Below are 26,724 nucleotides of genomic sequence, written 5' to 3'. Positions count from 1 at the left end.
CTCAGCTTTTGGAACTAGCCTCCATTCTCTGTACTGTCAGACTGCCTGTACTGCACCATTGGACTCATGAACTTCTGCTGAGCTTGGATTGGCCTCTGTCCTTTTATATCTTTTCAACGATGTTCAGTCTCACAGTTTTCAGTTTCATTTTCACTTCGGGTCCAACTAAGAAAATAATACACACTTTGAAACCATAGATTCCACCACAAGGTTTCCAAAATTTCGAAGGGTTCTGATTGAGCGAGTCGGTACAAATTGTTTCTTTTGCCCAGTCAGAAGTCATTGATTTGAAATAATCAGTCAAATAATTAGAGGAGAAATGAGCAATCTATTCACACAGAGGGTTGTTAGTGGTCGTGCCATTGTGTGCCATGGAGAGGTCGGTAGACTCTCTCTTGTAGGATGTGTGACACAAACAGTATCTGCCACTGATGAGCCAAGTCTGGATATTGTCCATCTCTTGCTGCATTCAGACACGTATTGCATAATTTTCTGAGGAACTGAAAATTATTTATTATTTCTCTTTTCGTGCTATTGACTCTGGCCTTGCTGCGGTATAGTTACACAGATCAAGGAGCATTTTTCAAATATCGTCATGAATACGGAGTGTCCGCAGTGGGACATCCCAACTGGGTCTGATCCTGTCCCCGCTCTGTGTTTACACACACTTTCCAGCAGGAGTAACTGGGTACCAGTCAGGAGCCGGAACGATCGATGATTTTCCCTTCCAGCCCAAGGAAGTTGACTGTCTCTAACATCCAACTGCTGACCCAACTCAGCTCAGTAACTAAGTACAGAGCAGGGATGGAGAGTGGGAGAATCCTGTGTTGAGAGGTTCAGTGTTACACCACTTGGGGCCTTTACCAATTGAACCAACAGAGGGAATCAGTTCATCATTGATGAAAGTTTAATATTGACAAAGCTGGGGATCCTCCAATGAACTCTTCCTTTCTCCTCAACTTCAGATGTGAATGAATGTCAAAGTGGAAGCCACGACTGTCACAGCTCAGCCTCCTGTTTCAACAGCCCCGGCTCTTTCCAATGTGTGTGTAAGGCTGGACATACTGGAGATGGGAGGAATTGTTCAGGTGACTGACACTGAATCATCCCAGCAAATAAATTCAGCCCATTTCCAACCTCAGTCTCACATAGAGAAGTGTGCATTATTAGTAAGGGATAGCCAGCAGGTGTTTTTGGGTTTCGGTAATCTGCTCGAGTTCCTTGATGTAGTAACAGGCCAGTATTTTCTGGTTACTGCCAGCAGGTAGTTCTGGTCCCGCTGACAGTGAGCGCCCACCCCCCTCCCCCCCACCCCGCCGCCGCAGGTTCCCTGTTGGTGGGGGGTGTGAACAATATGAAACCCCGTTGATAGCGGCAGGACCAGATAATTCTGCTGCCAGCCTATGGCGGCCATCTCGACTAAAAAAATCCGTGGTGGAGGTGAAAACTCCGCCCAGAGAGGGGTGATGAAGGTGCAGCAACAAAAACTGGAGCCTCCTAATCAAGTTAATAATAATAATCTTTATTGTCACAAGTCGGCTTACATTAACGCTGCAATGAAGTTACTGTGAAAAGCCCCTAGTCGCCACATTCCAGCGCCTGTTCGGGTACACAGAGGGAAAATTCAGAATATCCAAATGACCTAACAAGCTCGTCTCTCGGGACTTGTGGGAGGAAGCCGGAGCACCAGGAGGAAACCCACGCAGACACGGGGAGTACGTGCAGACTCCGTGCAGACAGTGACCCGAGCCGGGAATCGAACCTGGGATCCTGGTGCTGTGAAGCAACAGTGCTAACCACTGTGCTACCGTGTCGCCCACGGTAAAGTTCATGCTTCACCTTTTACCTTGCGTCTTTCATCCAGCTCCCGGTCTTAAACTATGCGTCCAAAGGATTTTTACATATCCAGCCATTTGGACATTAGGCACACAGCTGAGTCTTCCACAGTCCCAGCCTTGGCCTGAATCTCTTTAACCCACAGAAACTGGTTAACCAGGCCTTTTGTATTTAACTCAACGAGGAAACTAAAAAGGTTAGACATAGATATAGATAGACATAGCATTTACAGTGCAGTTACAGGTTTCCTGAACGATGCGCGCACAACCCCAGACCCTGTTCACATCTGGAGCATTGATCAGATGCCAAAGTGAAAAGCGTAACTTCTGACATGTTGGCTGACAGTGAGGAAACGTTCACCCTTCTTTTACCTCTATGCAAATGTCCTCAAAACCTGTGGCGGCCAGAAACTGGTTGTTCCCGGGTTGGTCAGCTCCATGAGCGGTCAAAGCCGCTGTCACTCCTCGTTAACAAAGTCCCTGTGAACGCTTTCAAAATGCCCCTTTTGACTGTTACTGGGTGCCCAAATATTCTATACGGTTGATGAGCAGGTGCATCCCGTACATTGGGTGGGATATACCGGCTGTTCACAATGGCGGGAAGTTCTTGTCTCGCGCCAGGTTTCCCAATGATGAATTGTTCCCGTTGACAACGGCGGGACCAGAAGATCTCGCTGCCGGGCAGCTTCCCCACCGAAAAACAAGCGGCAGGATGGTCCGTAAACCCTGCCCGCTGTTTCAAAGTTCTCACTCCCCTGATCACAAGGGCAACCCCATGAAACCAGAAGAAGTTTTAAAATTTCCTCAATGGGATTCTTCCTTTAATTCTTTGAGGAGGTAACTAAGTGTGTTAATGAAGGTAGAGCAGTTGATGTCGTATACATGGATTTCAGTAAGGCGTTTGATAAGGTTCCTCATGAAGAAAGTAAGGAGGTATGGGATAGAGGGAACTTTGGCCAATTGGATAAGTAACTGGCTATCACATAGAAGACAGAGGGTGGTGGTGGATGGAAAATTTTCAGACTGGAGACCTGTTACCAGCGGTGTACCACAGGGATCAGTGCTGAGTCCTCTGCTATTTGTGATTTTTATCAATGACTTGGAGGAGGGGGCTGAAGGGTGGGTCAGTAAATTTGCTGATGACACCAAGATTGGTGGAGTAGTGGATGAGGTGGAGGGCTGTTGTAGGCTGCAAAGAGACATCAATAGGATGCAGAGCTGGGCCGCAAAATGGCAGATGGAGTTTAACCCTGATAAGTGCGAGGTGATTCATTTTGGTAGAAAAATTTTGAAGGATTACAGGGTCAACGGCAGGGTTCTGAGGAATGTGGAGGAACAGAGAGATCTTGGGGTTCATGTCCACAGAAGGTTGCCACTCAAGTGGATAGAGCCGTGAAGAAGACATAGTGTGTTAGCGTTTATTAACAGGGGGCTTGAGTTTAAGAGCTGCGGGGTTATGCTGCAACTATACATGACCCTGGTAAGACCACATTTAGAGTATTGTGTGCAGTTCTGGTCACCTCATTATAGGAAGGATGTGGAAGCATTGGAAAGGGTGCAAAGGAGATTTACCAGGATGCTGCCTGGTTTGCAGGATAGGTCTTATGAGGAAAGGTTGAGGAAGCTAGGGCTTTTCTCTTTGGAGCGGAGGAGGGTGAGAGGCGACTTAATAGAGGTTTATAAGGTGATGAGGGGGATAGATAGAGTAGATGTTCAGAGACTATTTCCTCGGGTGGATGTAGTTGTTACAAGGGGCATAACTATAAGATTCAGGGTGGGAGATATAGGAGGGATGTCCGAGATAGGTTCTTTACTCAGAGAGTGGTTAGGGTGTGGAATGGACTGCCTGCTGTGACAGTGGAGTCGGACACTTTAGGAACTTTCAAGCGGTTATTGGATAGGCATATGGAGCACACCAGAATGACAGGGAGTGGGATAGAACATAGAACATAGAACGATACAGCGCAGTACAGGCCCTTCGGCCCTCAATGTTGCACCGACATGGAAAAAAAACTAAAGGCCATCTAACCTACACTATGCCCTTATCATCCATATGCTTATCCAATAAACTTTTAAATGCCCTCAATGTTGGCGAGTTCACTACTGTTGCAGGTAGGGCATTCCACGGCCTCACCACTCTTTGCGTAAAAAACCCACCTCTGACCTCTGTCCTATATCTATTACCCTTCAATTTAAGGCTATGTCCCCTCGTGATAGCCACCTCCATCCGCGGGAGAAGGCTCTCGCTGTCCACCCTATCTAACCCTCTGATCATTTTGTATGCCTCTATTAGGTCACCTCTTAACCTTCTTCTCTCTAACGAAAACAACCTCAAGTCCATCAGCCTTTCCTCATAAGATTTTCCCTCCATACCAGGCAACATCCTGGTAAATCTCCTCTGCACCCGTTCCAAAGCTTCTACGTCCTTCCTATAATGGGGCGACCAGAACTGTACGCAATACTCCAAATGCGGCCGTACTAGAGTTTTGTACAACTGCAACATGACCTCATGGCTCCGGAACTCAATCCCTCTACCAATAAAGGCCATCACACCATAGGCCTTCTTCACAACCCTATCAACCTGGGTGGCAACTTTCAGGGATCTATGTACATGGACACCGAGATCCCTCTGCTCATCCACACTACCAAGAATTTTACCATTAGCCAAATATTCCGCATTCCTGTTATTCTTTCCAAAGTGAATCACCTCACACTTCTCCACATTAAACTCCATTTGCCACTTCTCAGCCCAGCTCTGCAGCTTATCTATGTCCCTCTGTAACCTGCAACATCCTTCCGCACTGTCTACAACTCCACCGACTTTAGTGTCGTCTGCAAATTTACTTACCCATCCTTCTGCTCCCTCCTCTAGGTCATTTATAAAAATGACAAACAGCAACGGCCCCAGAACAGATCCTTGTGGTACGCCACTCGTAACTGAACTCCATTCTGAACATTTCCCATCAACCACCACTCTCTGTCTTCTTTCAACTAGCCAATTTCTGATCCACATCTCTAAATCACCCTCAATCCCCAGCCTCCGTATTTTCTGCAATAGCCGACCGTGGGGAACCTTATCAAACGCTTTACTGAAATCCATATACACCACATCAACTGCTTTACCCTCGTCCACCTGTTCAGTCACCTTCTCAAAGAACTCGATAAGATTTGTGAGGCATGACCTACCCTTCACAAAACCATGCTGACTATCCCTAATCATATTATTCCTATCTAGATGATTATAAATCGTATCTTTTATAATCCTCTCCAAGACTTTACCCACCACAGATGTTAGGCTCACCGGCCTATAGTTACCGGGGTTATCTCTACTCCCCTTCTTGAACAAAGGGACCACATTTGCTATCCTCCAGTCCTCTGGCACTATTCCTGTAGCCAATGATGACCTAAAAATCAAAGCCAAAGGCTCAGCAATCTCTTCCCTGGCTTCCCAGAGAATCCTAGGATAGCTTGATCTTGGTTTCGGACAATGCTCAGCACAACATCAAGGGCCAAAGGGCCTGTTATGTGCTGGTCTGTTCTATGTTTTATGTTCCTGTGAGTGTCTTGATAATCATAGATATTGGTGTCATTGATCTGCTTTCTGACCCCTTATATTTATAGGTTTCTGGGTCATTTTATTGCATGAATTGTGCCTATAGGAATGCAGCACACAAAAACCGTCATACTGACTTCATGTTAAGTGCTTGGTTACGGGCAGTACGGTGGCTTGGTAGTTAGCACTACTGCCTCACGACGCCGAGGTCCCAGGTTCAATCCCGGCTCTGGGTCACTGTCCGTGTGGAATTTGCATATTCGCCCCGTGTTTGCGTGGGTTTCGCCCCCACAACCCAAAGATGTGCAGGCTAGGTGGATTGGCCACGCTAAATTCCCCCTTAATTAGAAAAAAATGAATTGGATACTCTAAATTTATTTTATAAAATTGCTTGTTTGCACAGGTGAATTGACAGTTACTACTTTTTGCAATCCCTTAACTCTTGTGTTCCCACAAACATCAAGCCAAAAAATTCAATTGTGGCCAATGTGACTCAGTCCCATCTTGTCCCATGGACATTCTCACAGCATAACAAGCATAATTGTCATCATAATGTACAGCCATGCAAAAGGGTTAATTAATAATCTTGTTGTGGAAGGGCCTGTAGGAAAGAGTGACCACAATGTAACAAAACTGTCCAGTGAGGTTGAAAATTACCCAGTTAAGTATGAAATTATGGTTTTAAATCTAAACAAGGCAAGCTGGGCAGATATGGGGGGAAATTAGCTGGGATAGATTAGAAAATTACATTAAAAGATATGGTGGGTTAGCAATGAAATAATTACTACAAAATTTGCAACATATATTCATTCCTTCCACAGAAAAAGTGGTCCAATTGTGGCTAATGACACAAGTTAAATATAGAATTAATTCAAAGGAAGAGGCTTAGCCACCAAAAAAACACACCTGAAGATTGGGAGGATTTAAAAATTCAGCAAAGAAGGACCAAGAAATTGATAAGGAACGTTAATATGAAGTAGACTAGTAGGAGTCATGTAAACCAGTTGAACATATTTTGTTCCGGATACAAATAAGAAGAGATTCATGATCTGTGCCGGGGCCTCAATTAAGTATGATCTGTATTAATAACTTGGATGAAGGTACTGACTGCCTTTTAGCCAAATATTCTGATGATACAAAGATGGGTAGGAAAGCAAGGTGTGAGAAAGGTACAAAGGCTCTGCAAAGATAAACTAATAAGTTATTGAGTGGACACAAAATTGGCAGATGTGTGAGAAATGTGAGGTTATCCCCTTTGGCAGAAAGAATTCTTCAAATGCAGAGAGAGGCTGCAGAATGTTGGGAGTACAGAGGGATCTGGGTGTCTTTATACATGAATCACAAAATGGTAACATGCAATTACAGGAAGGCGAATGGAATATAGGTCTTTACAAACATACCAACATACAAAATAGGAGCAGAAGTAGGCTAATCGGCCCCTTGAGCCATTCAATAAGATCATTGCTGATCTTTTTGTGTTTCAGGTTCTACATTCCCAGTTATCTCCACCTTGAAACTATTCAATGGCCCCGTCTCCATCGCCTTCTGAGTCGGGGAGTTTCAAAGCCGCACAAACCTCCCAAAGAAAAGGTTTCTCCTCATCTCCGTCCTAAAAGTGCGACCCTAATTTTAAAACAGGTGGCACTGCCAAGCTGGCAGGTGGCACTGCCAGGGTGCCAGGTTTGCTGTGCCAAGGCACCCAGGTGGCATCTTGCTTGTGCCGGGGATCAGATTCCCTTATGAGGTGGGGCTTGAGGGTCCACTAATTGGTAAGTTGAGGCATTGGGGGGTGGGGTGGTGTCAGGAGGCCGCAGTGTGGGCCCATAGATCAGGGCGCCATTTAAAAATGGTGTCCTGATCTCTTCCTAAACTGCTGAGCTGAGCTCATTAGTGCAGGAAATGGGACTAAGTGCAGCCTCGGAGGGGCACGCCTTGCCCAGACCCAAATATTAAGCAGTGGGGACATTCTCGGCGCTACCAGCGAGGGGAAACACCTGGCATAACAAGCCCAAACGGGACTCTCTTCATTTCCATTAAATCGCGCCCAATCTATTTTCAAGTCAGGATGGTGTTTTGTTTTTGCGTTCGTTCATAGCTCAGCCATTTCAGAGGCAGTTAAGATCCAACCACATTGTTGTGGGTCTGGAGTCACATGTAGGCCAGACCTGGTAAGGACGGCAGATTTCCTCTCTGAAAGGACATTAGTGAACCAGATAGGATTTTACGACAACCGACAATGGTTTCATGGTCATCATTAGACTTTTAATTCCAGATTTTTATTGAATTCAAATTTCACCATCTGCAATGTGGGATTTGAAACTGGGTCCCCAGAACATTACCCTGGGTCTTTGGATTGCCTGTTCAGTGACAAGATCACTATGTCACCATCTCCCCATGGTGGGTGGCTCAGAGGGGAGCTTCCAGCATGTGGTGTTCCCATATGTCTGCTGCCCTTGTCCTTCTAGATGGTAATGGTCGTGGGTTTGGAAGGTGCTGTTTAAGGAGATTTGGTGAGTTCCTGCAGTGCATCTTGTAAATGGTACACATCGCTGACACGGTGCGTCGGTGGTGGAGGTAATGAATGTTTGTGGGTGGGGTGTAAATCAAATGGGTTGATTTGTCCTGAATGGTGTCTTGAAGCTTCTCGAGTGTTGACTCATTCAAATAATTGGAGAATATTCCATTGTATCCCTGACTTGTGCCTTGTCGATTGTGGACAGGCTTTGGGGAGTCAGGAGGTGGGTTACTCACCATAAGGTTAGCCTGTAACCTGCTCTTGTCACCACAATACTTATGTGGCTTGTCCAGTTCAGTTTCTGATGAATAGTAACCCCCTGAATGTTGATAATTAATGAGAGAAGTATGATTGTTACACTACAGCAGTGACATTTACTTTGGGGGACAGTGGAGTGAATCCAAAAATCCAACTGTGTGATTCTAATATTTATCCCATAAAGAGATGAATCAGCAGGAAGCATGTTGAGCACACCTGCTGGACAACATCCTTTGTTTTAGTCAACATTATGCAAGCAAAAAAGATCCTGACAGGTACCTACCTTGTTGCACTCAGTTTCCAAGAATCAATTGACAAGTAATTTAGGGATATCTTTCAGGTTATCTATTGTTCGACTGTGGTATCTCACAATTTATCAATGCCTTACTGAGGTGATGTAGAGACTAATTTCTGGTTTTTTTTCAGGATCTGCCTTGTGTTCGAGACTATGCCATATCCTATGCTAAAGGATGGTAATGTAATTGAGCACGCAGTTATACCGAGGCATGCTTCAAAACCTCTTGGACCCTTGTCTAGCAGATTAACTGGCTTTACTTTTTAATTTCTGCTTCACAGGAGAATCCCTCTTTTAAGGTTTAACTTTGTTATGGCTGCATTCCTTCACAAACTGTGGGCAGCAGACGGACGTGTTGGGATCAGCTGTTCAATGGAAGTGAATAGAATCTGAAATTTCCACATTCAACGGAATGTGAAAAGTGGTGGACTTTCTGATTCTGTTCGTTTCCCACTCAACGTTTTGGGTTAAAACTATCCCCAACACGCTGGCTGAGTTTAAAATGTTAACAACTGGATCTGCAAGCTTCATCCAATAGTTTCTGAATTTTTAAAGATGTGGGACGGGATTCTCCCGTACCCGGCGGGGCGGGGGGTCCCGGCGGGACGGAGTGGCATGAACCACTCCGGCGTTGGCCCGCCCCAAAATTGCAGAATCTTCCGCATCTTCAGGGGCTAGGCCGGCGCCGGAGTGGTTTGCGCCCCGCCGGCTGGCGCGGAAGGCCTTTGGCGCAGCGCCAGCCGGGGCCGAAGGGACTCCACCGGCCGGTGAGAGTCCGCGCATGCGCGGGAGCATCAGCGGCTGCTGACGTCATCCCCGCGCCGTAGGGGCCAGATTGCCCCGCGCCTCCCCTCCCCCCCCCCCCCCCCCCCAGGAACCCGGAGCCCGCCCACGCCGCCAGATCACGCCGCTGGTAAGGGACCAGAGGGACTTCGGCCCATCGCGGGCCTGAGAATTCGGGCAGCCCCGGGGCCCATTGAGTCGCGCCGGTCCCCGCCATTCCCCGAGGCGGGCGGCGAGATTCACGCCTCGCCAACTTTTGGAGGACCGGAGAATTTGTTGGACGGCGGGGGGGGGGGGGGGGGGGGGGGGGGGGGGGGGGGGGGGGGGGGGGGGGGCGGGATTCACGCCGACCCCCAGCGATTCTCTGACCTAGCAGGGGGGGGGGGGTCGGAGAATCCCACCCGTTTATTTTTATATTTTCATTGAACTACATATGGATTTTTTGAAAATTAATTTGAACGTGAGGTCCCTCTGTTTTTCAGATGTAGACGAATGTTTACAGAACAATGGCGGCTGCTCCCAGCGCTGTATGAACACGGTGGGCAGTTACCAGTGTCACTGCCACCCAGGAAACACCTTGAGACCCGGAAGCAGAACAACCTGCACAGGTTTGACCTTTCATGTTTCATTTTGGAAGCACTCATACAGAAATACAGGTGGGCGTTTTTTGAACAAAGGACAGTAAGATTGTGCTGATCGTGTACCTGAACCGTGGCTCGGGAGTAACAACCTGAGTCAGAATGTCGTGTTAACAAGCCTCTGAAGGGAGTACATCGTTCAGCCCGACTCTGCCCTGGCTCTTTTGATGCCCCTTTGTTTTTGATTCGCTATCTGAAGAAAATGGTTTCTCTCTATCTATCCTTGTTAATCCCTTCACCATTTAACCCCTGCATCGCACATGTTCATGAGGCGTAAAGGGGGCTGAATGAACACAATATGGTGTTTATTAAGAAGCAAAGTCTTCAGGCAATATGAAAAGAAACATTAGCATTATCTCATGACATAGTTCCACCAAGCTATAAATACTTAATAGGATTTACTTCCATCGGAATAGAGTTCCAAATCAGAGCAGTACTTTCTGTGTTCAATGGTTCAGTTGATCTGTGTTTGATTGTTTAGTATTGATGCTCACTGTGCTTGATTAGTTAACCCTGGGTGTGGGCTCAAGGAAAAGCAAACAAAACTTCGGAAAGAACTGGAAACCAGAGCTGAAGCATGAGCGTACACTGAGTAAAACACTGAGAATGGAGCCTGTTAGACATACAAACTCATCTCACCTGTGCCTTGTTCTGACAGTTATCACACACATGCCAGTTAGGTAAAACACATTTAGAACCGGATATGTACCACTTGGAGCACCGCGCACAATTCTGGCATCATGGGTTGGATTGTGCCCTCCTTCCCCTCCCCCGCCGTGTTTTTTTGCCAGCAGAGTCCAACGGGGGGGGGATCTTTCGGTCCCGCTGACATCTACGATGTTTTGCGTGGCTCTCCCGTGCCACCACCAGGGAACCCACATCCCTTGAAGGAATACATTTTTAAGAAGCCTTTCAGAGGAAGCTGGATAATGAGGAAAAAGGGAATAGAAGCTTCCATTGATGGGGTTAAATCAAGTAAATATAATGGGAAGAACTTATGGGAGTGCAAACTCCAGAAGATATTTAACGGGCTGAACGGCCAATTTCTGTAATGCAGATTCTACATAAAGCCATGATCCAAAGGATGGATGGTTTTTGTGAATTGAGAAGTTTGTCCAGTGACAGGGCCATGCTGAGCTGCAGTCAGACAGCCTGGGATTATTCCAGGTTCTCATTCTTCCACTCACCCTCCAGTTCACTGTTGTCCATTTTGTACTCTGCTTTCAGATGTCAATGAGTGTGAGGACCCAGTAATGAATCAGTGTGACCCAAACGCTCACTGCCTCAACTCCGATGGTTCGTATCGATGTGAGTGCAAATCCTATTACAGAGGGAATGGGACACACTGTGAAGGTAAGGAGCAGAGCACGGATCCCAACCTCCTCTCTCACTGATGTACTGACCACAGAGCCTGAAGATACATTGGGATAGATTTCCATCTTTACTGCCTGGTAGGAAGGGGGGATCTGATAACTTTTCCACATCAACCCCCCTACACACACTCCTCATACCCCAGCAACCACTCCCACCCACACCCCAGACACACCGCCACACCCAGGGGGAGGCAGTGAGGCAGTGGTATTCTCACTGGACTAGTAAACCAGTAATTATCTGTGGACCAGGGTTCAAATCCCACCACGGCAGATGGTGAAATCTGAATTCAATAAAAATCAGGAATTAAAAGTCCCATTGTCGATTGTTGTAAAAATTTATTTGGTTCTCTAATGTTCTTTAGGGAAGGAAATTTGTTATCCTTACCTGGTCTGGCCTATATGTGACTCCAGATCCGCAGCAATGTGGTTGACTCTGAAATGCCCTCCGGGATGGGCAATAAATGCTGGCCCAGTCAGTGACGCCCATGAACAAAATTAAAAACCCCACTCCCACATCCCACTCATTCTTCACACCGCCACGCACTCCCATGCTCCATTAATCCCCCCAACATCCCCACAGCTCATCCATACCCCACCGAGTCCCACACTCCATTAACGCCCCCCCCACTCCCTCACCTACTCGCAACACCCCATTAGCCCTACACCCACAGCCCATCCACAACCCACCCACTCCCATACCTCATCAACTCCCCACCCAGTCCCAAACTCCATTAACTCCCCACAGCCCATCCACACCCCCACGCACTTTCACACCCCCTTAACCATATCCCCACACACTTCTACACCCCATCAACCGCTGACATCACACCCCATCAAACTCCGCACCCGCTCCCACACCACATTAGCCCCACATATCTCCACACACTCCCAAAACCCCATTAACTGGCCAAACACTCTACACATGCCAGAAACCTGACCCATCCAATCCCCACCCATTCCCAACACTCCACTAACCCTCCCACCCACTCCCTACACTCCCTAAATGTCCGGCCGGGACATTGAGTGTCTTTTTTTTTAAATAATTTTTATTGAAAAAATTTTTTACATGAAAATATTTACCCCAACTAACTATAGAATATTACAAAATATTCCCTCTTAACAAATATCCCCCCGCCGCCCGAGCTCGCGCGCGCGTTGTCCCTCCCCCCCGCCCACCTCCCCAAAAACAAACAAAGCAACAATCAACATCAAACATGAACTGCGAACAAATTTGCCCGCATTACAACCGTAAATAACCCACCACACCCGTTGTTGCCACCCCCCCCCTCCCCCCCCCCCCCCCCCCCCCCCCCTCCCCCCCTCCCCCCCCCCCCCCCCCGGGTTGCTGCTGCTGCGACCTCTGTACCCTATCTCTGAGCCAAAAAGTCGAGGAAAGGCTGCCACCGCCTGAAGAACCCTTGTACCGACCCTCTCAGGGCGAATTTGACCCTTTCCAACTGAATAAAGCTTGCCATGTCATTGATCCAAGTTTCCACGCTTGGAGGCCTCGCGTCCTTCCACTGTATTAGTATCCTTCTTCGCGCAACTAGGGACGCAAAGGCCAGTACTCCGGCTTCTCTCGCCTCCTGTACCCCCGGCTCCACCCCAACCCCAAAGATCGCTAGTCCCCATCCTGGTTTGACCCTAGATCCCACCACCCTCGACACCGTCCTTGCCACCCCCTTCCAGAACTCCTCCAGTGCCGGACATGCCCAAAACATATGGACATGGTTCGCTGGACTTCCCGAACACCTGACACATCTGTCCTCACCCCCAAAGAACCGACTCATCCTTGTCCCCGTCATATGGGCTCTATGTAGCACCTTAAATTGAATGAGGCTAAGCCTCGCACACGAGGAGGAAGAATTAACCCTCTCCAGGGCATCAGCCCATGTCCCATCCTCTATCTGTTCTCCCAGCTCCCCCTCCCACTTGGCTTTCAGCTCCTCTACTGATGCCTCCTCCGCCTCCTGCATTACTTTGTAGATGTCCGATATCCTCCCCCCTCCGACCCAGACCCCCGAAAGCACCCTATCACTCGCCCCCCTACTGGGGAGCAAGGGAAACCCTTCCACCTGGCGTCTAGCAAATGTCTTCACCTGCAAATGTCTAAACATGTTTCCCGGGGGGAGCCCGAATTTCTCCTCCAGCTCTCTCAGGCTCGCAAACCTCCCATCAACAAACAGATCCTTCAGCTGCCTGATGCCCACCCTGTGCCAGCTCTGAAATCCCCCGTCCATGTTCCCCGGGATGAATCTATGGTTCCCTCTTAACGGTGCCTCCATCAGACCTCCCACTTCCCCCCTGTGTCGCCTCCACTGCCCCCAGATCTTGAGGGTGGCTGCCACCACCGGGCTCGTGGTGTACCTCGTGGGAGGGAGCGGCCATGGCACCGTTACTAGGGCCCCCAGGCTTATGTTGCCACAGGACGCCCTCGCCATTCGTTTCCAAGCTGCCCCCTCCCCTTCCATCATCCACTTGCGCACCATCGATACATTAGCCGCCCAGTAATACCCCGAAAGGTTGGGTAATGCCAGCCCCCCACTCTCCCTACTCCGCTCCAAGAAGACCCTCCTCACCCTCGGGGTGCCGTGCGCCCACACGTAGCTCATGATGCTGCTCGTCACCTTTTTGAAGAAGGCCTTAGGGAGGAAGATGGGCAAGCACTGAAATAAAAACAAAAACCTCGGGAGGACCGTCATTTTAACGGACTGCACTCTGCCCGCCAGCGACAGCGGCACCATGTCCCACCTTTTAAATTCCTCCTCCATCTGTTCCACCAGCCTGGAGAAGTTCAACTTGTGGAGAGTCCCCCAGTTCCTTGCCACCTGCACCCCTAAATATCTAAAACTCTTTCCTGCTCTCTTCAACGGGAGTCTCCCGATTCCCTCTTCCTGGTCCCCTGGGTGTATCACAAATACCTCACTCTTACCCAAGTTTAGCTTGTACCCCGAAAAGTCCCCGAATTCTGCTAGCAGTTCCATCACCTCCGGCATTCCCCCTTCTGGGTCTGCCACGTATAGCAGCAGGTCGTCCGCGTATAGCGATACCCGGTGCTCCTCCCCGCCCCTTGTCAGCCCTCTCCACCCCCCTGAGCCCCTCAGTGCCATCGCCAACGGTTCAATTGCCAGTGCGAAGAGCAGGGGGGACAAGGGGCACCCCTGTCTGGTCCCCCGGTGGAGCCCAAAATACTCCGATCTCCTACCATTCGTCACTACACTTGCCGTCGGGGCCGAATAGAGCAGCTTCACCCATTTAATAAATCCCTCCCCAAATCCAAACCGTTCCAGCGTCTCCCACAGGTACTTCCACTCCACCCTATCAAATGCTTTCTCCGCGTCCAATGCCACCACTATCTCCGCCTCCCCCTCCACTGCCGGCATCATGATGACGTTTAGCAGTCTCCGCACGTTCGTATTAAGCTGCCGCCCTTTCACAAAACCCGTCTGGTCCTCGTGTATCACCCCTGGCACACAATCCTCTATCCTGGTAGCCAGGATCTTTGCCAGCAGCTTGGCGTCCACATTCAGGAGCGAGATAGGCCTATATGACCCACACTGCACGGGGTCCTTGTCCCGCTTCAAGATCAGAGAGATCAGTGCCTGCGACATTGTCGGGGGCAGAGCCCCCCCCTCCCATGCCTCGTTGAAGGCTCGCACCAGCACGGGGCCCACCAAATCCGATATTTTTTGTAAAATTCCACCGGGAACCCGTCTGGCCCCGGCGCCTTCCCCGACTGCATATGCCCAATCCCCTTGACTAGCTCCTCTAACCCTATCTGCGCCCCCAGCCCCTCTACCAGCTCCTCTTGGACCTTGGGGAACCTCAGTTTGTTCAAGAAGCCCTCCATCCCCCCTCCCCTCGTCGGCAGCTCTGACCGATACAGCTCCTTATAGAAGTCTCTGAAAACCCCATTTACTTCTGGCCCCTTCTGCACTACGTTCCCACCCCTCTCCCTCACTCCCCCAATTTCTCTAGCCGCATCCCGCTTGCGGAGCTGATGCGCCAACATCCTGCTCGCCTTCTCCCCATATTCATAGATCGCGCCCTGCGCCCTTCTCCACTGTGTCTCTGCCTTTCTGGTGGTCAACAGGTCGAACTTAGCCTGCAAACTGCGCCGTTCCCCCAACAGCCCCTCCTCTGGTGCCTCCGCATATCTCCTATCCACCGTCCAAAAGCTCCCCCACCAGCCTCTCCCTCTCCTGTCTCTCCCTCCTTTCCCTATGTGCCCGTATGGAGATCAGCTCCCCCCGGATCACCGCCTTCAGGGCCTCCCATACCATCCCCACCTGCACCTCCCCCGTGTCATTAATGTCCAGATATCTTTCAATGCTCTTCCGGACCCTCTTACACACCTCCTCATCCCCCAGCAACCCCACATCCAGGCGCCACAGCGGACGCTGGTCTCGCGCCTCCCCCATTTCCAAATCTACCCAGTGTGGCGCGTGGTCTGAGACCGCTATGGCCGAGTACTCCACTTCCCGTACTTTCGGGATCAGTCTCCTGCTCAATACAAAAAAGTCAATTCTAGAATAGACTCTGTGGACATGGGAGAAAAAGGAATACTCCCTCGCCCTCGGCCTCCCAAACCTCCAGGGGTCCACCCCTCCCATCTGCTCCATAAACCCCTTTAACACTTCTGCCGCTGCCGGCCTCCTACTCGTCCTTGAACTCGATCTGTCCAGCACGGGGTCCAGCACTGTGTTGAAGTCCCCCCCCATGATCAGGCCCCCTGCCTCCAGGTCCGGAATGAGGCCCAGTAGGCGCCTCATGAAGCCAGCGTCGTCCCAATTCGGGGCATACACGTTAACCATCACCACTTTCTCCCCCTGCAGCCTACCCTTCACCATGACATATCTACCCTCTTTATCCGCCACCACCTCCGCCGCCACGAACGACACCCTCTTCCCTACCAGGATCGCCACCCCCCGGTTCTTTACGTCCAGTCCTGAGTGGAACACCTGTCCCACCCACCCCCTTCTCAGGCGGACCTGGTCCGCCACCTTCAAATGGGTCTCTTGTAGCATTGCTACATCCGCCTTCAGTCCCTTCAAATGCGAGATTACTCTCGTTCTCTTGACCGGCCCATTCAGCCCCCTCACATTCCAAGTGATCAGCCGGGTCGAAGGGCAGCCCACCCCTTTCCCCTGCCGACTAGCCATATCCTGTCACCTGCTCGCCCCGAGTCAGCCCTCCCTTTCTGACCCGCTCCCCATGGCGATGGCGCCCCCCCCCCCCCCCCCCCACCCCTCCGGTCCTCAACTTCTCCTCCCTGGCCTTTTCAGCAGCAACCCGGTAGCCCCCCCCCTTCCCCCCTCCCCCTCCCCCCCCCCCCACCCCCCTCCCCCCCCCCCCCCACCCCCCTCCCCCCCCCCAGGCTAGGACCCTTCCTAGCCGCGATGCACCCTCCATAGTACTTCCATAAGTCAGCTGGTTTACGCTGACCCGGCTGCCCCTGCCACACTCCGACTCCTCCCGGCATGGGGGACGTCCCCCCCCTTACCATCCCTCCTTGACCCCGCTCCAGCGCGGGAAAGGGAGCCCTTGCTGACCACGCCCCTTACTCCCACCCTCCTCCCTCCTCTGCCCCGTGCGCGGGAAACCAGAGGAAAGCCCGCGCTTTCGCCCTGCCCCTCCCCGCCCCTCCATCTTCAGTTCCACCCCCGTCCCCGATCTCACCCCGATAAATACAAAACAACCAAAAACCCCACAAGAAACACATACCCCCGGCACGCCCCCCCCCCCCCCACCCCGCCCCCCCAACATAACATTATAAATAACAGAAAAAAGAGAGAAAAAACTGGTAGAGAGAAAAAAAAGGGTCCAAAAATACGGCCAAGTGAAAATCCAACCAAAAGAAAGCCACGTGTCCAGCTTAAAGTACCAGAGCGGCAACGACCGCCAAGTATCCCCTGGTTCTAGTTCGAGTCCAGCTTTTCTTCCTGGACAAAGGCCCACGCCTCCTCCGGGGACTCGAAATAGTGGTGCTGGTCCTTATAGGTCACCCACAAACGCGCTGGCTGCAGCATCCCGAATCTGATTCTCTTGGCATGCAGCACCGCCTTCGTCCGGTTGAACCGGGCCCACCGCTTTGCCACCTCCGCACTCCAGTCCTGAAAGATCCTCACCGTCGAGTTCTCCCATTTGCTGCTCCTCTCTCTCTTGGCCCACCTCAGCACCCTCTCCCGGTCACTGAATCGCTGGAACCGAACCAGCACCGCCCTCGGGGGTTCGTTTGCTCTTGGCTTCCTGGCCATTACTCTGTAGGCCTCCTCCAGTTCCAGGGGCGAAGGGACGGCCCCTGCCCCCATCAGTGAGCCCAGCATTTCTGCCACATACCTCGGGAGGTCCGACCCCTCCAGCCCTTCTGCCAGGCCCAGGATCCTCAGGTTTTTCCGCCTCATGTGGGTATCCATCTCCTCCAGTCGGTTTTGCCATCTCAGGTGGAGTGCCTCGTGCACCTCCACCTTTCCCACGAGGACCGTGGCCTCCTCCTCCCTCACAGCCATCTCCTGCTGCAGCTCCCGAATTGACGCCTCTTGGGTCGCCTGTGCCCCCATCAGCCTGGTGGTCGTCGCGTTCATCGACTCCAGCAGCTCCACTTTCAGCTCCGTGAAGAAGCGCAGGAGAACGGCCTGCTGCTCCTCCGCCCATTTCCTCCAGTCCTCGGGTGCGCCGCCGGCCGCCATTTTGGATTTCTTCCCCCGCTTTTTTCGGGGAGCTGCTGCCGCTTTTTTTCCTGCCCCACTTCGGGTAACGACCATAAATTTTTCAGGGTTCTCCTCTGGGGACCTTCCCCCACCGGGAATTGCCGTTCCAGCGCCGTTAGGGGCCCTCCAATCGGCCCGAAAACACCTTCCTCACAGGAGCAGCCAAACGTGCGACTTAGCTGGTCATAGCCGCAACCGGAAGTCGACATTGAGTGTCTTTAAGACAGAAATTGAAAATTCTTGATTTCTCGAGGAATTAAGGGCTATGGGGAGAGAGCGGGTAAATGGAGTTGAAATCAACCATGATTGAATGGTGGAGTGGACTCGATGGGCCGAATGGCCTTACTTCCACTCCTATGTCTTATGGTCTTATGGTCTTACACCCCACGACCCATCCGTGCGCACCCATGTCACCTAATTCCCTCAAGCATCCTCCATAACCCCTCACAGGCGATTCATTTACCTGTCCTTACATCCTCCATGCCAACTTATTCTGTTTCCAAATGGGTAAAACTCCAGCAGCTTTTGATCTTCCCTGAAAGGAGCAAAGCTCACGATTTCCGCTTGCGGATATTAGATCTGATTGAAGCCAGCTGAATTTTAATGTGGCCTTTTTCTTAAGAAGCTCTAGTACAGGGCTTCCCAAACTGGCGATGACCACTCTGACGGGATACTGGGCTCATGTGTTCCAGTGCAGCGATGGCTAACATTGAGCTCGGCCTGAATGTTACCAGGTGCGTGGCTCCTTTAAATCCTCACCTTTTACCAGGTGTATGGCTCCTTTAAATCCTCACCTTTTACCAGGTGCATGGCTCCTTTAAATCCTCACCTTTTACCAGGTGCGTGGCTCCTTTAAATCCTCACCTTTTACCAGGTGGGCATGGACGAAATGACCAATATTTGAAGCCTGCCTCCTGCTACAAAATAGCCAGTGGAAAGGTAGGTTTATAAAGACATCCCTGAGGATTAAGTGCTATCCCCTCCTCTCACAGGCCTCTTCCCCCCCCCCCCCCCCCCCCCCCCTCACAGCTCCTACTGAGGAGTCAGGACAATTTCCAATCTTTGAAATGGTGGCACAATTGGAAAAGGTTTGGGAGACATTGTCTAAATATAACCAGAAACTTTGTGCAACTCGGTCCATTTGTGTCCAGTAGAGGGAGCAATTTCCTGGTGGGGATGCCATTGGTAACATCCAGGGTGAAGCATTGGGTCTCATCAAGTCAGTGTTTGGTGTCTGATTGGAAAGGCAAACACAGGAAGCTTACAGAAGGGAGGATTACTTCAAACTTGCCATATAAGCGTGAAACACAGCTGTCTCCAGAGCAGGGGACCAGAAATTGAGCGTCCAGTAGAAAAGCGTCACAAAGAGAGGGTACAATGTCAAGAGTGTTTCACGCTTGCAACACCATGTTTGAGGAACGTGGGTTTCGCGGAGTGTTAGTTTGAAATCAAGTTGCCTATTGTGCTTGTACTTGTGGTCTGGCTCTTGGGGAAATAGTTGTTTTGGTGAAGTTTAAATCACTGCAGTAGAATATAGGAGAGAGCAGCTAGGACTATTACAAAGGGTCCGTGTTTTCTGAACCAGTTCTTTCTTTCTTTCTCTGTTTACAGGTTGCTTTTGCCCACCAGAAATTATACCAGGAACAGCGAATCAGCCGGCTCTTTCCGGGAATCCCTGTCCCTGTGTTTCTGGTTTTATTGTGTCCAATAACTTCCCGAGTCTGTACCAGAACAGTGCAGACATGTACTGGTTCTTCAACATGGCTCAGCTGTCTAACTCCACTCGACAATATAAAGGTAATGGCAAACCCCATTTAGTAGTGACATTGAACTGCTGCACCATCCACTCACCAGAGGGCAGACTCTTGGGAGGGAAAAGTGTGAGCTGGTTCTCAGTTTGACCAGGATTGGTCAAAGGCTACTTCAATTACATTCTGGGAGGTTCGATCACATGGCCACCCCTCCCATTCTCTTCCCGACATGCTTTTGTCACCGCTGAATCGTCACAACAGTCGCTGCGTCAGAAAGACCCACAATCCTCTGCTCTCCAGACAACACTCGACTCATCGCCTGATCTTTACCAGTTTAAACACACGTGTGACACATTCATACTATTCACTGATACCCTCCTGTGCATCGTCAGTCAAACTTTATTCCCTCACTTTTATTCCTTCTGCCTTTCTCACAGCATTGTCCAGGGGATGAATCTTTCAATCTGGGACTAACTGGGAGGATTAGCAACACAAATTTAACTCCATCAGGAATCGGGGCGAGATGGGGGGAGTGGGGGCGGTATTTGGAACCTGGCCTGACTGAGCTGGTTTTCCAGGGTAGGATCATTATCATCATATCGGTTGGCTCAGGGTGGCATTTCTGCCAATATAGGTTTGCCCACCTCACAGGAACTCACAGCTGCCGCTCCAGTTCGACAAGTGGGACAGCACATGATCCTGCAGGGGAGAGGAACATTTTCAAAAGTAAATGCCTGTGATTGATTGCCTGAGATGAGGTGACGTTGCAAAGTTAAAAATGTCTCGCCACACCACCTGAACACTCCTCTGTTTATATAAAACCTAGCATGACCTCAAAACATCCCAAAGCAATTTGCAGCTATACTTTTCAAGTGTAGTCACTGGTATAAGGTGGATGACAGAAAATGACGAGTGCACAGCATGATCTCACAAAGAACAGTGAGAGAAGTTACTGTTGAATCTGTTTTAATGATGGTGAAAAGGGACAAATGTTGTCCAGGAACCTGGGGCTACTCCTCTGTGTTACTTTGAAATATTGCCATGGGATCTATTCCATTCACCTAAGGATGACAGGAGCTCAGTTAAATGTCCTTCAGGGATGGGAAGCTGCCTGTTCTGGCCTACACATGACTCCAGTCACACTCCAAGCAGTTGATCCTTAATGTCCAACACCATTGCGGGCAGCGCGGTGGCACAGTGGTTAGCAGTGTTGCCTACAGCGCTGAGGACCCGGGTTCGATTCCCGGCCCTGGGTCACGGTCCGTGTAGAGTTTGCACATTCTCCCCGTGTCTGCGTGGGATTTGCCCCCACAACCCAAAAGATCTTCAGGATAGGTGGATTGGCCACGCTAAATTGCCCCTTAATTGGAAAAAATAATTGGGTACCCTAAATTTAAAAAAAAAACACCATTGCCAACAGCAGATTATCTGGCCTTTAATCTCACTGATATTAATAGGAGCATCTATGCTCACATTTGCTGCCATCTTTGTCGGTATTAGGGCAGCACGGCGGCTCAGTGGGTTAGCCCTGCTGCCCAATGGCGCTGAAGTCCCAGGTTCGATCCCGGCCCTGGGTCACTGTCCATGTGGAGTTTGCACATTCTCCCCGTGTTTGCGTGGGTTTCGCCCCCCACAACCCAAAGATGTGCAGGGTAGGTGGATTGGCCACGCTAAATTGCCCCTTAAATTGCAAAAAATTAATTGGGTACTCTAAATTTTTTTTTAATTTGTCTATATTACAACGGAGACTGCACTTCAAAATGCATCTTTGGTGATGGTCTTTGCGCAGCCCTCGAGTATGAAAGGCATTACTTACATGGGAATATACAAAGAGAGGGGGAGGGCTGTCTGCGTCTCACTTTTATACACGCCAGTGCTGCCTCCTGGTGGTCTTTCCATTACCCATCAGCCCCTTCTGTACATACCGATGTAATGATCACTGCAGACCCCACCCAGCAGCCTGGTAATGTGGAAGAAATATAACACCGCTTCAGACATATCCTTAGGCCCAGGAGCAAAAATAATTCCGTGGAGTTCCTCGCCGATTCCTGATCACCAATGAGCATTGTAACATGGTAAATTGTGGCAGACAATATACTCACATATTGGTAGGAATAAGATAATGACCAGATAGGCAGTTTACTAATTATATCAGTTGGGGGATAAGTATTAGCTCAGTCACCATGGAGATCACCCCAATCTTCTTTGAAATATTCACTTGACTTAATATCTCCTCAGGAGACTGAGGCTCATAATTTGTTTCTTAATGATTCTGTGAATATATATATTGTTGTTGGGCAGCAGTCTATGTATTTCTATCTGGAGTAAGACTCGAATCATAACCTTCTGACTCAAAGATAACTATCACTGAGCCAAGTCAGTCTCCAACAGCATGGGGGGAATAGTCTGCGGGATTCTCAGTTGGCACGATACTCCAATTCGTTGGCAAGGCACCCACGCCCACGGGTTTCCCGACGGCGTGGGATGGCCACAATGGGAAACCACATTGGCCGGATTCCGGAACAGAGGATCCCACTGCTGGCGGGGGCGCACCGCGCTGGAAAACAGGGCTGGCGGGTCGGAGAATCCCGCACAGTATCTTTTCCATGTCTGAATCAATGATTGAAGCACAGAGACGCTACAGAAATGAGGCTTCCTCTAACCCGGGTCTACCTTTTATTCACACACAGGGATCCGATTCAGGGTGGAGTCACTATCTGTGGAATCCCAGGACGATTACATCTCCTTTGGCTGTGGAACAGATCCCGATCGACACGAGCGTTTAACACTCACCCAGAAACACCTGAACGTCACCAGATTTCAACTCTCCAATTGCACCGGCGCCTGGGTCCATTTCTACTCTGGACCAAATGTGCCGAACACAAGGTTCAGGATTTATTTTGAAATGGGTGAGTTTTGTTTAATTCTTTGCTCACAGCTAGCCAACATAGTCTGGTTCTCTCCAACCAAAGATACACTGTGAATCGGGGTTAAACATGGGAACAACATTGTGAAATAAGACAATTGCAAACTGATTAGATTGTGTTTACATGTCAAGTGCCATATAAAGAACACGGCATATAATTGTCCATTGAATATTTGTTTTAATACATCATTAATTCGCTGGAGAATTGAGATCACATATATATATCTCTGTGGAAGTTTACAGCACAGATGATGACCATTCAGTTGATCAGCTCAGATCACTGAAATAACTACTAATTTAATCCCAATCTACATGATCTTTCACCATAGCCTGACAGTTCCCTCCTTCATGGGTATTAATCCACTTCCCTTCTAAAAGTTACTGTTAAATCTGTTTCCAACGCTCATTTAGTGAATCTGGGAATGGATCAGGGGAAGAAGGGACACAGTTGGGGGTATTACATTGAAATTCGGGAGTGGGAAAAGATTGGATAGACAGGGATTATGTTCTATGGAACTGCAGAGGGTGAGGGGAGATTTAATCTATTAAATGATGTAGGACCTAAATGCAATGGCTAGGAAGAGCCTTCCTTACAAATAGGTCAATATCCAGGGGTCACGGGTCTAAAGCAATTGTGGGAGGATGAGGGAGGGGTTGAGGAGAATTTGTTCACCTAGATGATGAAGATGTTGATCTGGAACTCACTTCCTGATAGGTCGATCGAGGCAGATACTAAATCACATTTAAAAGATACTTAAATATTCACTTGAAGTGGCATCACCTACAGAGCTAGGAGCCAAGAGCAGGAAAATGGGTTTGGCTGGAAAGATATTGAGAGACAATGATGATCCAAATGTCTCTCTTCCATCCTGTGATTCTATATGGGGGAATAGTGAAAGCATTTGGGCAATCCTTTTTTTCTCCCTCTCAATAACACAACTTGCCAGAAGTTTAAATGATCTGACAGTTTTAGAAACAGCATCATTGTGTATCCATATGAATGTGGATTCACAAATCTGCCATTGGGTTAATAATCCTGGTTCATATAAAATTGAGGCAATCAGATAGTCTTGTCTATTCATGCTCCGTTTTCCTAATAGGACCCTAATGTTAAACAGCAGGGGTCTGATTCTCTGGTCCCTCGGCCGCATGCTTCTCAGCATCTGGTGAGATTCACTACTCCTGCTTAACAGTGGGATTTCCCATTGAAACCACCCCACACCGGGGGTGCGCTGCCAGTGGGAACAGGGAATCCCAAAGACCGGAGAATTCAGGTCCAGAACCCAGCATCACTATGGAGACCAATGCCCCAGGAAGTATGTGAGGAAGGAGAAAAGACACATAATAATCTTTTATTATTGTCACAAGTAGGCTTACATTAACACTGCAATGAAGTTACTGTGAAAATCCCCTAGTCGCCACACTCCACACTCTTGTTCAGTTATTGAGGGAGAATTCAGAATGTCCAATTCACCTAACAGCACGTCTTTCAGGACTTGTGGGAGGAAACCGGAGCACCCGGAGGAAACTCACGCAGGCATAAGGAGGATGTGCAGACTCCGCACAGACAGTGACCTAGCGGGGAATCGAACCTGGGACCCTGGCGCTGTGAAGTCACAGTGCTAATCACTGTGCTACCGTGCCACCCATATGGAGGTCACTCTCCTGAGATTTGATCAATTTGTTGGGTTGAATGCATTTCTAATTCCAGCTCAGCCCTTAACAACTGAAATCGCCATTCAGCTGCATATTCTAGTGAAAGCATTAGGGGTGGTTGAGGGTGCGGGGGCGGATGGTGGGTGTTGCCAGGGATAGGTGGATCATCAATCTTGGACGATGTTCATTCGACAACATGTTAAATATCTTCCCTATTTTCTTTGAAGTCACTGAGAGAATGAAGTATAATGTGTGACTGAAACAATGGTGTTGGTTTTATACCATTTGCCAACAATCAAGTTGTTCCTGTAGTGATCTCATGCACATAAGGGTTTAATGTGTAATCAGTAGCACCACATGATCACTAGAGGGCCGGACCAACAGGGGTATAAAAGAAACCACATTGGGTCTCTCTCTCTCTTTTGGGTGTACTGTGACCAGTGCAGTATCAGATTAGTTCAGATGGTTAATGGAGTTACATATAGTTACTGTAGTTAGATCTTGTTAACCTTATCACTGGTATCAATGTTAAAGTAAAGAACTCATGCAATTATTGTTAAAGTTACTCAATAAACCTTTTGTTACTACTGGACGAGTTTGAGTTTTCTTCATCGAGATTCAGAAGACCTCATCAGTAACCAAGGTTTCAGTAACACATATTACACTCCGTAGTATATCAAGATAATACAGGAGTGTAATAAAAGAGTTTGTTAACATGGAGTCTTGATTGAATGAATTGGTGTTTGTAAAGCGAGGGCATATGATACTGTGCAGGAAAATGCTTAGCCTGCCTTAGGGCAGAACCATTTCCTCACATGCCCCTTTAATGTATTGTTACCTTTTTTAAAACAAAAATGTTACAATTTTTGTTTCTTGTTTTCTGTCTGGATATTTAGGGCAGCACAGTGGCATAGTGGTTAGCACAATTGCTTCACAGCTCCAGGGTCCCAGGTTCTATTCCCGGCTGGGTCACTGTCTGTGTGGAGTCTGCACGTTCTCCCTGTGTGTGCGTGGGTTTCCTCCAGGTGCTCCGGTTTCCTCCCACAGTCCAAAGACGTGCAGGTTAGGTGGACTGGCCATGCTAAATTGCCCTTAGTGTCCAAAATTGCCCTTAGTGTTGGGTGGGGTTGCTGGGTTATGGGGATAGGGTGGCGTTGTGGGTTTGGTGTAGGGTGCTCTTTCCAAGACCCGGTGCAGACTCGATGGGCCGAATGGCCTCCTTCTGCACTGTAAATTCTGTGAAATCTATGAATTTCTTTTAAACAATAAATTGTATTCTTATTAAGCCATGGGGAATTGCTAGCCAGCCACAAAACTGAACTTGCATTCCACCCACATGGGATAAAAAGGAAACCGACTCTCCTGAGGAATGTGAATGACCCCATTTAAAAGTAAGGTTAAGGGGGGGGGGGTTGTTGGGTTACGGATATAGGGTGGATACGTGGGTTTGAGTAGGGTGATCATGTCTCGGCACAACATTGAGGGCCGAAGGGCCTGTTCTGTGCTGTACTGTTCTATGTTCTATGTTCATTCCCTGTTGAGTTTCACACTGTCTTGAAACTCACCCAAAGTTTCTGAGATCAGAGATCAGGGGCGGGATTCTCCAACCCTCCGCCGGGTCGGAGAATCCCCAGGGGCCGGCGTCAATCCCGCCCCCGCCGTGTCCCGAAGTCTCTGCCACCAGAGATTCGGCAGGGGCGGGAATTGCGCTGCGCCGGTCGGCGGACCCCCCCCCCCCCCCCGGCGATTCTCCGGCCTGCGATGGGCCGAAGTCCCACCACTGTCAAGCCTCTCCCGCCGGCGTGGATCAAATCACCTACCTTACCAGCGGGAGCAGGCGGCGCGGGCGGGCTCCGGGGTCCTGGGGAGGCGCGGGCTGATCTGGCCCCGGGGGTGCCCCCACGGTGGCCTGGCCTGCGATCGGGGCCCACCGATCGGCGGGCGGGCCTGTGCCGTGGGAGCACTCTTTTCCTTCCGCCTTCGCCATAGTCTTCACCATGGCGGAGGTGGAAGTTACCCCCTCCCCTGAGCATGCGCGGGGATGATGCCAGCAGCCGCTGACCCTCCGGCATATGCGCGGACTTCCACCGGCCGGCGAAGTCCCTTCTGCCTCAGCTAGTGTGGCGCCAAAGGCCTTCCACGGCAGCCGGCGGAGCGCCAACTACTCCAGCGCGGGCCTAGCCCCTCAATGTTGGGGCTTGGCTTTGGGGCGGCCCGACGCCAGAGTGGTTCACGCCGGGACCTCCCGCCCCGCCGGGTAGGGGAGAATCCCTGCCCAGAATGCCATCACCTGTTCTCCAAAACAATAACAGCACCAGTTACAGTAATCAAATTCCTCGAGCATATACAGGCGGAAGGACTTTTAAGAACTGGTTTACCAAGCCAGAGCAAGATAATCAGTGCAGAGATCTGGAAGAATACAATGAAAGGC

The 26,724-nt window shown here is 49.8% G+C and overlaps 2 protein-coding genes across 2 annotated transcripts in view; both read left to right on the top strand.

Annotated features, from left to right (window-relative positions):
- LOC119954767 (fibrillin-2-like) overlaps positions 1–6,937 on the top strand; it is a 73,746-nt gene extending 66,809 nt beyond the window's left edge. The window contains exons 9-10 of the mRNA XM_038780308.1: positions 966–1,088; positions 6,873–6,937. Of these exons, the coding sequence (XP_038636236.1) occupies positions 966–1,088; positions 6,873–6,937 (188 nt within the window). The remainder of the gene's footprint in view (positions 1–965; positions 1,089–6,872) is intronic.
- A 4,173-nt stretch (positions 6,938–11,110) lies between these two features.
- Positions 11,111–26,724, top strand: part of LOC119955097 (fibronectin-like) — a 50,785-nt gene continuing 35,171 nt past the window's right edge. The window contains exons 1-3 of the mRNA XM_038780969.1: positions 11,111–11,230; positions 19,572–19,757; positions 22,402–22,620. Coding sequence (XP_038636897.1) covers positions 11,131–11,230; positions 19,572–19,757; positions 22,402–22,620 — 505 coding nt within the window. The 5' untranslated portion in view covers positions 11,111–11,130. The remainder of the gene's footprint in view (positions 11,231–19,571; positions 19,758–22,401; positions 22,621–26,724) is intronic.

The sequence above is a fragment of the Scyliorhinus canicula genome, chromosome 20 (assembly GCF_902713615.1).
Source record: "Scyliorhinus canicula chromosome 20, sScyCan1.1, whole genome shotgun sequence".
NCBI lineage: Eukaryota > Metazoa > Chordata > Chondrichthyes > Carcharhiniformes > Scyliorhinidae > Scyliorhinus > Scyliorhinus canicula.
Note: the sequence above shows the minus strand (reverse complement) of the source record. Positions and strands in the feature narration are given on the sequence as shown.